The following is a 13,219-nucleotide window of genomic DNA, read 5'->3' on the forward strand; positions in this document are numbered from 1 at the left end:
TATCGATCTTACAAATTATTATTCTTTTATGTTGTGTGAACACCTCTTCGGAAAAAAACACAATTTTGAAAAATAACAAAGTAACTACTCATTTGAACCTATTGTAAGTAATTTGAAAATCTAACTTTGTTTTAAAATAACAAATTTGTTTTGATTATTTTATCAAATAAAATTACGAGTAAAAGGTGGGTTTGTACAAATTCTGTTTTAATTATTTGCAAAGTCTTTTTGTACAAAGTAAAAAACAAAAGAAAAGAAAAAACAAAAAAAAAAAGAAAACAGAAGGTGGGTGGGTGAACTGATCAATCAGTTGACTTCTGTGTCAAATCAAGAAGCCCGTGGTTATTCGCGGTTATATTCGGCCATTTGTTATTCGTTTTATTCGTCAACCGTCCCGAACCGTCAGACTCGCTGGAACCGTTAAAATCGTCTAATTCGCGGATCGTTCACGACTTAACATTCTGTCAAATCGGCTCGGCACGGCACGGCTCGTATAATTTTACGGGCCGTTCACGAATTAAGTGGCTGTTGAACCGAACCGCCGGAAATTCGGCCCGGCACGATCGGCCCGACCGTGTGGCCGGCTCTAGTTATTGTGTCTGCATGTGGTGCATGGATGCTTTTATTTTCTCCATCTTTTAGTGTGGAAAAATGGTGGATGCTTTTATATTCTCCATCTCAGTGTAAAAAAAAGCAGAAAACGAAAATGCCTGGCAATAACCACCCTTTTCATCTCTAGTTCTCTGTTATACATACTCCTATTACTTTACTAGCTTACACACTTCTCTGTCTATCATATTTTATGGTCCTCCTGCAGATATATTTCTCAAACATACACATGGTCATAGGTCCAGATTAAGTGTTAATATAAAATATACAATTATCGATCATATAATTAGTATATCACAACTTTAAGGCAGTTGTAGTTTGTAAGTAAAGTTAATGGGGCAGCAGCAGCAGCAGCAGCAGCATCTCCACACTAGTGTTGTTGGTACTCAATTTAGGTTCACAAACCAATCATCCTTATCCCTTCACTGCCTCATGATCTATGTTCTTCTTCTTAATTTCTTCGGATGTGTTGCCCAGCTATTGCCTCCTCAAGAAGGTCAGTCTAATTCACAAGTTTTTAAGAAGTAGTATATGAAGTTTATTTATCAATTCCCTGGATATACTAATTTTCATTATTCTCTTTAATTATTTCATGATCCTACAAATTTTGTCCTTCAAATAGATTATAGATCTGGTTAGATATAATTCATTTAATTTAATTACTTGAATAAACACACACACATCTATGAATTGTAATGACCCACCCACTTGCAAGATCAAAGCTCCGCCAATCAGGTTATACTCCTGCATATATACACATACTAAATAATTAATTTGCAGTGTGTAGAGCAAGAAGTTGGATATAGACGTTTTGTATATTTTGCACAATTTTCATTTCATGCATAGTTGTAATGTCGGATGTACACTGAATAATTGAACTTGCATTGTTTGGACCACGTGCATGTACCATGTAGACGTAGCATAGGGATCTAGCATATATACGTGTATGCATTATCCTAATTCTAGGAGTACCTTTTTTAGGGCACCCCTCATAATTGCACCTTGTAAGATGTATTTTTTTTGAAGAAGTATAGTAGTGCCTTTCATATTTTGAATTTTCTAAGTGTGTATTTATAATCACACAGTAAGATTTAGGTAATATTTTTTAATTAATATTTATTTAATTAATAATGATTGACCTTAATGTATGCATGAAATAATTCATTAATAAGAGGAATGAAAATACACCTAGAGAGGGTGAATAGGTGATTATGGCTAACTAGGATTACTTTTACCCGATAATAGATTACTGAGATTTTACCAACAGAACTATAATCTGACAATAATAGTAAGCTGAGATGTCTAAATGCAATTCAGAAAATAATGTGCAGAAAAGTAAATAGAACATACAAGAATTTTAGCCAGGTTCGACCCCTAAGCCCTATGGTCTACGTCCTGGTCCCTTACCAACTTGGTAAGAGAATATATTATTGATCAATGAAAGTTACAACTACAAGATACAACAATATATCTCCCTTTATTCCAGCTGCTGATAATGGCTTGCTGAAACCCTGTTTAAGAACCTGCTCTCTAAGTACTATACTACCCCGTAGTACAAACTCCTCAAGCAAGTACCACTAAACCCTTGTTTCCCTTAGCCAATTTATCCAGCAACTAATCAATACAATTTGAACAATACAAATCAAATGATAAAGATTACAACTCAAACTATAGACTCTCTCTAAGATAAAACACGTGTATATAATTAGAGCTCGACAGTATTTTAGAAACAATAAAGTTCAGGAGTTGTATGTGTTCTTGCTTATAGAGCAAAGCTCGACGAATCGGATGGGCTGCAAGAATCCACATATATAAACACATATTAACGTTTGAAACAACCTCAACAAATTACAACGGCTAGAATCCAATTCTACCGTTTAAAAATCATTGGGATGGTTTCCAACGTTCAAGTATACGTTAGATAGAAGAGAAACAAAGATGTTCAACGTTAAGAAAACATCTCTTCGATTTTTTAGAGTATAAAATGTTTTAACAGAAAGAAGAAGATAGAGTTTGATAGAAAAACAAACTCCTATAATTTAGGAAATCAATTTGAATAAGTTAAAATGAATTATACTTGAGCTCTATATAATGCACGTATATTTATTAGAGGAGTCCTTACAACTGATATAAAAGAAGTTCCTATAAAATCTCCATGAAATTCGACTTTCTTGTTGAATCTGGACTGTGCATCTTGGCTTGCAGTTATTCTGAAAATCGTGATCATAGCTTGCTGAAATAGATCATTGTCTTATTACAGCTTGTTGTCAGCAATGACATTAAGCTGTTATATCCTGCAACCATTATCAAATAACAACATGATGGCTTGCTGTGTTGTGATCATCAAAACTAAGGAGTTACAATCTCCCCCTTTTTGATAATTGCACACATTTAGGAGAATTATAAAAACTCCCCCTAAATCTATGCATAACTCAAAATTTATAACCTGTTACTGCAATTAAATAAACTATAAATGACACGTGCATATCCAAACATAACTAACAAACCAGCATATATCACCAAGTCTTAAAAATTAACAGTTAAAGCAAAAACAATCAGTAGCAAGCCTTAACAACCATCATAAACAAAGTAGCAAACACAGACATAAGCTAACAGAAACCAAATCATAAACAAGTCTTATAAAACCAAACAGAAAAACAAGTCTTTTAAAACCAAACAGAAATCTCCTAAATTTCTCCCCCTTAAAGCATCAAAAAGATTCAGGTTGAGGGCTGATCAAAAGTGTTGACAGCATCATCCTTTGGAGAAAAATAAGCATCTTGTTGATCTTCATTTTCCATATCTCCAGCAGCATTAACCAAGTCATCTAGTCCAGTCTCCAAATCTGCATTTGAGTGAGAAACAACGGGTTTTGCAGCAGACATGAAGTTGAGCAGAATGTCTTTCAAGCCCTTAATCTCAGTCTTGAGCTGATTTAGTTGTTCCGTAGTAGCAGCCACATGATCAAAAAGCAAAGTATTATTAAGGAGCAGCAACAACAGGGGTTTCAGTAGGTAGAGTGGGAATGATCCTGACTAACTCACCATTTTCAATATGCAAGTTGGACATTGCTATGGTTTTAGCATCCAACACCTCCTTGACAGACAACTTATCAGCAGACTTAAGATCAATCTTAAAAGAGTCAAAAATCTTGGATAATAACAAGCCATAAGGCAACCCTATTTTCTTCTGATTCACAGCAGCTAGCATATTCTTGAGAATCAAATGAGACAAGTCAAAAGCCCTACCAGCTAGAATCATGGCAACCACTATCACATCCTGAAAACTGAAAGTGGATTTGTTTCCACCTCTAGGACACACATTAGCACGACAGATTTTAAACAGAAAATGTGTCATTTGAGTAAATAAGGTAGTGGATGGAGGTCGGGGGTTATCTTCCACATTGCTGTCAGATCCTAAGAGACACTTAAAATGATCCATAATAGAAAAATCAGGTACACAACATAACTCTTTCCAGTAAAAACCTCAACTTCAGTGGGATTCTCAAACTTAATTAACGAACTAAGAAAAAGAGGGTTCAATCGAATACGCTTATCACGAACTGTAGACTCACAATTACCAAACTTATCCTCATGCAAATTTGCATAAAATTCATGAACTAAATCAGGATAATAAACTTTCGGTAAATCAAGCACGAAATTGTCCATACCAACAGTCTTAAACAAAGTTAAGGCACCAGATTGTTGAAGAAGCTTACCATTAACCGGAATACCAGGAAGAATGGGACGAGAATCCAACGCATTTTCGGTGAACCTCTGTTCCGAATCAGGTGAATCAAATGAAAGAGCGAGTTTAAGCTCCTTGGAATCGGGGGTTTGAGACACTTCATCGGCACTTTCATTTCCCAAATCGACCACAGTGTTAATTTGTTTAGAGATAGATCGATTGGCGATGAGGGCTGATTTCCTTGTTGCACAAACCATGATGAAAGCGAATATTGACGATTTTGGAGAGAAGACAGTAAGAACGAAAATAACTGGAGCGCCGGTGAAATGGACGAGTGAAACCCTAACCCGTGTTTAATAGACTTTTTAGGGGATAATTTAGGATAAGATTTAAAAACAAATTATAATTATCCTAAATCTAACACTTATCAAAATAAAATTTTATGTCTATCCAATTAACAAGTACCACATAAAAAATAATCCCTAAAAAAAACTTAACGAAACATCACAGCATATAACAAGCAATAATGTTCAGATAATTACATGTCAAAATTAATAAATCAAATTAATCACAAATTATGACACTTAATAAACAATCATAGTAAGCTAACATGAAAATTGATAATAAGCTAACATTACCAAATTTCCAAAGATAGCTTGCCATTATACACTGCACATGCCAAGTTCCCTTCGAATGGTAGAAAATCTTGCTTCGCCAGGGGGTTTTGTAAAGATATCTGCCAATTGATATTCAGTAGGTACAAAAACTAATTCAATCTTACCTTTGGCAGCATTATCTCTCAAGAAATGGTGACGAACATCAATATGTTTTATTCTTGAGTGATTCACCGGATTCTTTGATATGTTGATGGTGCTAGTGTTGTCACAATAGATTGGAACTTTGCCACACTTGATTCCAAAATCTCGTAGAGTCTGAATAATCCACAAAATTTGAGAGCAACAGATACCAGCTGTCAAATACTCACCTTCTGTTGTGGATAATGCAGCTGAATATGTACATACACCACTTGTACACTTTCTATCAGTTTGACATCCTACATAATCTGCATCACTATACCCCACAAGATCAAATGTGCTTGTAATAGGATAAAATAACCCAAGATTAATAGTCCCACTTAAATATCTAAATATTATTTTAACTGCATTTAAGTGTGATTCCTTAGGTATAGCTTGAAAATGAGCACAAACACAAACATTATACATTATATCAGGTCGAGAAGCAGTAAGATATAAAAGACTACCAATCATACCTCTATACTTCTTGATATCAACATATTTACCTTTCTCATCCGATGTCAGCTTGCTGTTTTGGTTCATTGGAGTAGATTTCGGCTTGACATTGTCAAAACCAAACCTGGTCAACAAATTCTTGACATATTTTGATTGATGCACATAAATTCCATCTTTAGATTGTTTGGTTTGGATCCACAAGAAATATTGAGCTCACCCATCATGCTCATGTAAAATTCATTGCTCATACACTTAGAAAACCACCCACACATAGAATCATTAGTGGATCCAAAAATTATATCATCTACATATATCTGGACAATCAAAATATCATTACCATTTTGCCTAGTAAATAAGGTAGGATCGATTTTACCTCGAATGAAGCCATTTTTGATCAAAAACTTACTAAGCCTCTTGTACCAAGCCCTTGGTGCTTGCTTTGAGCCATATAATGCCTTCTTGAGCTTGTAAACATAGTCCGGATGTTGTTCATGTTCAAAACCAGGGGGTTGCTTGACATAAACTTCTTCTTCCATAAATCCATTAAAAAAAGCATTTTTAACGTTCATTTGATGTAGCTTGATCTTCTTGTAGCATGCATAAGAAATAAGCATCCTAATTGATTCCAATCTAGCTACTTGAGGATAAGTTTGATCAAAGTCAATGCCTTCTTGTTGGTTGTACCCTTGTGCCACGAGCCTTGCTTTATTTCGAGTAACAGTACCAAATTCATCCACTTTATTCTTGAAAATCCATTTTGTACCAATGACTGAAGCATTCTTTGGTGGCTTGACAAGTTCCCAAACATCACATCTTTCGAATTGATTGAGTTCTTCTTGCATAGCCGTGATCCAATTTTCATCTTCAAGTGCTTATTTGATATTCGCGGGTTCCTCTTGAGCTAGAAATGCTGCATAAGCATAAAAATTTGTTGTGCCTTTTCTTGTCTTGAGTCCATCAATAATATCACCAATAACCTGTTCTTGAGGGTGATTCTTTACCGTTCGTGTAGCTTTTGGCAATGAATGCTTTGAGATATCTTCATGTGAGGTCTTCCTTATCTTAGATGGAGGAGCTAAGTCTTCACCATCATAGATTGACATTTTATCATTTCCTCTATTTCCTCTAGGACCATCAAGAGTCATCTTTGCCATCTTTATAATTGCATCATCAACTGGAGTAGAAGGTTCTGCTTGTTGATTTCCAGTGGCAGTTTTAATTTCAGCTTGTTATTTCCAAGAATCAGTCTATGTTTCAGCTTGCTATTTTGGAGTAGCCTTCTCTGTTTCAGCTTGTTGTTGTCCAGCTTCACCTGCATCATCTTCCTCGTCTCATGGAAGATCATTGTTAGGTTCTTGAAAAGTAACATCTATAGATTCTTCAACAATATGCTTAGATAAATTATAAACTCTATAGGTTTTACTATTTATAGAATAACCAAGAAAAATAGCTTCATAAGATTTAGCATCAAATTTACCATCATTACCAATTGTCTTGAGCACAAAACACTTTGAGCCAAAGATTCTGAAGTAACTAATGTTGGACTTCTTTTTCTTGAGCAATTCATATGGAGTCTTGTCCAAAATAGGCCTTATCAAGACTCTATTCAGAACATAACATGTTGTGTTGACTGCTTCTGCCCAAAAACTTCTAGGTAGCTTGCTTTCTTGAAATAATGTCCTTGTTGTCTCTTGCAATGACCTATTCTTCCGTTCCACCACACCATTTTGTTGTGGAGTCCTTGGAGCCGAGAATTCATGTGATATTCCTCTTTCTTCACAATAAGTAACAAAGTCTTTTTGGAATTCATCACCTCGATCACTTCCTATACCTACAAGCTTTGTATTGAGCTTATTCTCAAGTAATTTAATTAGTTTCTCAAACTCATTAAAAGCAGCATCTTTAGTTCTAAGAAACAATACCCATGTAAAACGAAAATAATCATCAACAATTACAAAACCATATTGCCTACCTCCAATACTTTTATAAGCTTCTGGACCAAATAAGTCTAAATGGAAAAGTTCTAAGGGTTTAGAAGTAGATACAATCTTCTTTGCTTTGTGAGTACTTCTAATTTGCTTGCCTAATTGGCATGCCGAACACACCTCAATCTTGGCATACTTGATTTTGGGTAAACCTCTGACTAGCTTCTTCTTTGAAAGCTTGTTAAGCAAGTCCATGTGAGCATGACTCAATCTTCTGCCAAACATAAGGATCTGTGTCTATTGCAGCAAGACAGCAAGTTGTGTTCTGCAACTCAAAGTCCAAAATATATATATATATTTCATTCCCTTCTAACTAGAGGGACTTTATCAGTACCAATAGTAATAGTACACTTATCAATGCCAAAGTTAACAGTATGACCATCATCATATAACTGACTTATGCTAAGTAGATTATATTTAAGGCCTTTAACATATTGAACTTTATCAATTGAAATGTGTTTATTACCTATTTTACCTTTTTCAAGGATTTGAAGAGTTTTGCTATCGCCAATAGTCACTCTTCCCCCCTTTTTTCATCTATAGACTCAAGAATTGTGCTTTGTCTCCATTCATATGTCTAGTACATCCGCTATCTAAGATCCATTGAGTTGATTTGACTCGAGCGGCAAGACACATCTACAAAATAAATAAAACAACTCAACATTTTGGTACCCAAAGTTTGTTGGGTCCGACATGGTTCGCAGATAAAACATATAAAACATGTAAATCAGATTTCTTTATCCATTTTTGGATAAATTTAGGTGATTTAACTCTGCCAGCCTGATGATAGTCAGCTGTCTTTGTTCTGCCATTCTAACCATAGTAAGCTGTTTTCTGTTTGTTTCCTCCATGGTATGATTTCTCTCCATTCTGAACTCTGCAATATTTTTCCAGATGCCCTTTCTTTCCGCATTTGTTGCATATCTTCCAAGGCATAACATAATCATAGGGTATGCCATGTTTTCCTTCATATCTTAGAGCTCTGTCCTTCTTGTTGGCATTCATTCCAATTCCTTCTCCGACCAATGGAATATTTGTGTTGTTCATCATTGACTTGAGACTCTCTTCTCCTTGAACAAAAGATCACATGCCCCTTTTTAGATCCTCAACTTCCTTTGTAAGCAGATCAATCTTTTCAGCTTGCTGACTTATGATTTGAGCTTGCTGAGATGGTTCTTCTGCTTGATTTGAAGGTCTTGCATTCATTGATTCTCATGGTTTGAACAACTCCAAACATTCATCCCTTGCTTCAATCTCCTTCTTTAACTCTGTGATCTCCATTAATTGAGTCTTGTTTCTTTTGAGGAAAATTTTGTTGAAGTTTTTCACATGACTGACTTTAGCTTGAAGATCCTTGATTTCAGCCTCTTTGTCAGCTTGTGTAGGTACCTTCTTGTCAATCTAAGTATCCACTTTGCTCATCAAATCTTGAACCATAGTCTTGAGATAATTATTCTTCTCTTTTAGATTGCTATTTTCAGCTTTAAAAGAATAATATTCTCCCATAGATACATTCTCACATTCCTGCATGGTTAGTGGTTCCAAAAAAATATTTTCAGAAGATAAATTATATTTACAAGAGTTTACCTCACTCTGATCTTCTTCTGAATCACTTTCTAGGTAGCCACTTTCTGAATTTCCTCGAACAGAATCATCATCAAGTCCAACTAGGGTAAGATTAATCATGTCTCCACTTGAATCATCACTGGAAACCGAGTCATCATCACTCCAAGTCATTAGAGCTTTAGCTTTCTTCTTATCCTTGAAGACAGTTTGCTGTTTTGACTTCAGTTTGTAGCAGTCCCGCTTATAATGGCCTGGATTTCCACATTCAAAGCATGTATGATCTTTAGAATCCTTGTTGACCTTTTTTTTTATTGGAAAATCTGTCTTTATCTCTTTTCAGCTTGTTCTTCTTCTCGACCATCTTTCTGATCTTCCTGGATATTAAAGCTAGTTCTTCATCTGACTCATCTTCAGATTCCAGTAAGCTGTCATTAGTGTGAAGAGCTAACTGCTTCATTTGAGCAACTGGAGCTTGCATAGAACTTGACTGGCTTTCCTTGATTTTGCTTTCAAATTGTTCTAATTCTGCAAACACAGCCAATTGATCCATAGTATCTATAGTTGGAGAAGATTCCAAAGTAGTTACCTTTGGTTCATAGATAAATGACACTGCACTAAGTATCTTCATGTTAATTTCCTCTTGAGGGATATATTTTTCAAGTTGCTTTAAAGCATTCAGATTTTTCTGGTATCTAGCTTGACTTTCTCGAATAGTTTCTCCATCTCGAAGCTTGAAATTTCCAAACTCATTCATTAGTTTGCTCAATTTCATCTTCTTTAAGCTTTTGGATCCTTCGTGATACAGTTCCAGAGTATCCCATATCTCTTTAGTTGATTTGCATGAAGAGACTTTATCACATTCACTAGGACATAACCCATTCATGAGAGAATTCCTAACCTTTCCATTGAAACTGTATTTGAGTAGTTCAGCCTCCGTGAGATCATCAATGTCTTTCACTTTGCCTTCCTTATCCTTGAATTCAAATGGACCTTTCTGAACAACTCTCAAAGCTAGTGGCTCCCTGGATAGATACACTTCCATGCAACCTTTTCACCAGTTGTAGTTTTCTGTACCAATCAAAAGAGGTGCTCGGTAGTTTGAGGTTCCTTCGGGATATTTGTCAGCCATTTTGATCGAATACTATTCCTGTTACAGAAAGATTAGTATACCAATGCTCTGATACCAACTGAAAATACACCTAGAGGGGGGGTGAATAGGTGATTATGGCTGACTAGGATTACTTTTAGATTTTACCCGATTATAGCTTACTGGGATTTTACCAACAGAACTATAATCAGACAATGATAGTAAGCTGAGATGACTAAATGCAATGCATAAAATAATGTGCAGAAAAGTAAATAGAACACACAAGAATTTTAGTCAGGTTCGACCCCTAAGCCCCTATGGTCTACGTCCTAGTCCCTTACCAACTTGGTAAGAGAATATATTATTGATCAATGAAAGTTACAACTGCAAGATATAACAATATATCTCCCTTTATCCCAGCTGCTGATAATGGCTTGCTGAAACGCTGTTTAAGAACCTGCTCTCTAAGTACTATACTACCCCATAGTACAAACTCCTCTAGCAAGTACCACTAAACCTTTGTTTCCCTTAGCCAACTTATCCAGCAACTAATCAATACAATTTGAACAATACAAATCAAATGATAAAGATTACAACTCAAACTATAGACTCTCTCTAGATAAAACACGTGTATATAATTAGAGCTCAAGAGTATTTTAGAAACAATAAAGTTCAGGAGTTGTATGTGTTCTTGCTTACAAATCGCTAGTCATAAAAACTGCAAGAATCCACATATATAAACACACATTAACGTTTGAAACAACCTCAACAAATTACAATGGCTAGAATCCAATCCTACTGTTTAAAAATTATTGGGATGGTTTCCAGCGTTCAAGTATATGTTAGATAGAAGAGAAACAAAGATGTTCAACGTTCTAGAAAACATCTCTTCTATTTTGTAGAGTATAAAACGTTTTAACAGAAAGAAGAAGATAGAGTTTGATAGAAAAACAAACTCTTATAATTTAGGAAATCAATTTGAATAAGTTAAAACGAATTATACTGGAGCTCTATATATATAATGCACGTATATTTATTAGATAAGTTCTTACAACTGATATAAAAGAAGTTCCTATAAAATCTCCATGAAATTCGACTTCCTTGTTGAATCTGGAATGTGCAACTTGGCTTGCTGTTATTCTGAAAATCGTGATCATAGCTTGCTGAAATAGATCACTGTCTTATGACAGTTTGCTGTCATGATACTTAAAAAGCAATGACATCAAGTTGTTATATCCTGCAACCATTCTCAAATAACAACATGTGGCTTGTTGTGTTGTGATCATCAAAATCAAGGAGTTGAAGGAAGACTACTCATGAAAAGTGCTTAAACTTTAATGTTTAGAATATGTCAATTGGCACAATTATATTTCTTATATATTAATGCATTTTCCATTTCATAAACAAATTATGATATCAATCCAACGGAAATTAAGATATATAATAAGGACTGTGTTGATGAACAAAGGGATTTTAAAGGGTCATAAATTTTAAAAGATTTTTGGTAATTTTAATTTTTGGTGATTTCGACGAATTTGATAATTATTATTTTTTTGTGAAATTTTGATAATTTTGTGTAATTTTTCATAAATTCAACATCCATTTTAGAAAGAATTCAAAAAATTAAACTCCTATATATCTATTTTAATTTTTGACTAAAAAATTAAAAACTACATCCATCTCATGTATATGTCTACTTTAAGTTTTGACTATTTTTATTCTGAGTTATAACTATTCAAATTTGCTTTACTTTGACTAAATACTATGCATACTATGTGATTAAAAAGAGTAAAATATAAATATATTAACATATCATTAAAAAGTTTATCTAGTCTATTTTAAAATTTAATTTTTAGTTTTTTAAAATAATGAATAGATAATGATTAGTATTTATTTGAAATGTGATTAATTTAATTTCTAGAAAAAAGGGACATATTATTAATGACAAATGGATTATATACTAGAAAACTAATCAAAATTTACTTATTTATCAAATAAAACAAAAATCATGAACTTTTGAATAGCATAAGATTTAATGAAATTTTTAAAATCAAACTTTATACCAAATTTTTTAAAGAATTTTACAATTTTAATAAAAAAAATTATTATCCAAATTGTTTACCTATTTAGATAGATTTTTTAACATCTAATGTGAATATATTTAGATTTAATAAAAAACTTTATAATCCAAATTGAATAACTTCAAAATTTAGAGGAATTTTTAAAAATTTAAATAACAAACTATTTATTTTTAAAATTCAAAAAATCTTTAAAAATCTTGATTGAATATATCGAAATAAATAATATCAATTAAATATTATTTTTGGAAAAATAAAATATATATAATAATAGACAGCATTTTAAACTTTTTTACTTGATCCGCTCACAGATACTACATTTATTTATACTAATATTACATGATAATAATCAAATTGAGTTATTATTTGGTATAACCCTTATTTTGATTTGTTTGATTCTTGTTTCAATGACGATTGTCAATTTTTTTAATCAAATGAGCATGACCGTTAAATCAAATTTAAATAAATACACCGTTCGAAATTTATATTTATTATGCTATAATAAGTAAAACATATGATAATTATCTAGCAACTACTAGATCTTTTAAATCAAGTTAATGAGATACGTTACATGTAATAATAAAATTATTCAACAATGATCTGATTTTCGAATCCCAGCAACAATATATACTAATTATTAATATTAAAATAAAGGTTTCATGTTCGAATCATGTCAACAACATCTATTACTAAACATATTAAACAGATTTTAATTTACTTTATTGGATCTTATTTAGATATTAAATAAATTTAAATCAAATTATAATTGTGTAATAATCAAATTTTTTACTATATTATTAATAGAATTACATCAAATTTATATTTATTAAAATATGAAGAAAGGATATTAAGTATTAACCCTCGTGCATCGCACTGTAATTATAGTAATATTTCAAATAAAACACTCTAATAAATAGATTACTATTCACTGTATAATTATATAAATACAAATATAAA

At 33.1% G+C, this 13,219-nt stretch overlaps 1 protein-coding gene across 2 annotated transcripts in view; it reads left to right on the forward strand.

Moving 5' to 3' along the window:
• The first annotated feature begins 657 nt into the window (after window positions 1-657).
• LOC141711733 (putative LRR receptor-like serine/threonine-protein kinase At1g53440) overlaps window positions 658-13,219 on the forward strand; it is a 32,538-nt gene continuing 19,976 nt past the window's right edge. For both annotated transcript variants that reach the window (XM_074514388.1, XM_074514389.1), the window contains exon 1: window positions 658-1,105. In XM_074514388.1, the coding sequence (XP_074370489.1) occupies window positions 943-1,105 (163 nt within the window). In that variant the 5' untranslated portion in view covers window positions 658-942. The remainder of the gene's footprint in view (window positions 1,106-13,219) is intronic.

Source organism: Apium graveolens, chromosome 3, assembly GCF_009905375.1.
Source record: "Apium graveolens cultivar Ventura chromosome 3, ASM990537v1, whole genome shotgun sequence".
Taxonomy (NCBI): Eukaryota; Viridiplantae; Streptophyta; class Magnoliopsida; order Apiales; family Apiaceae; genus Apium; species Apium graveolens.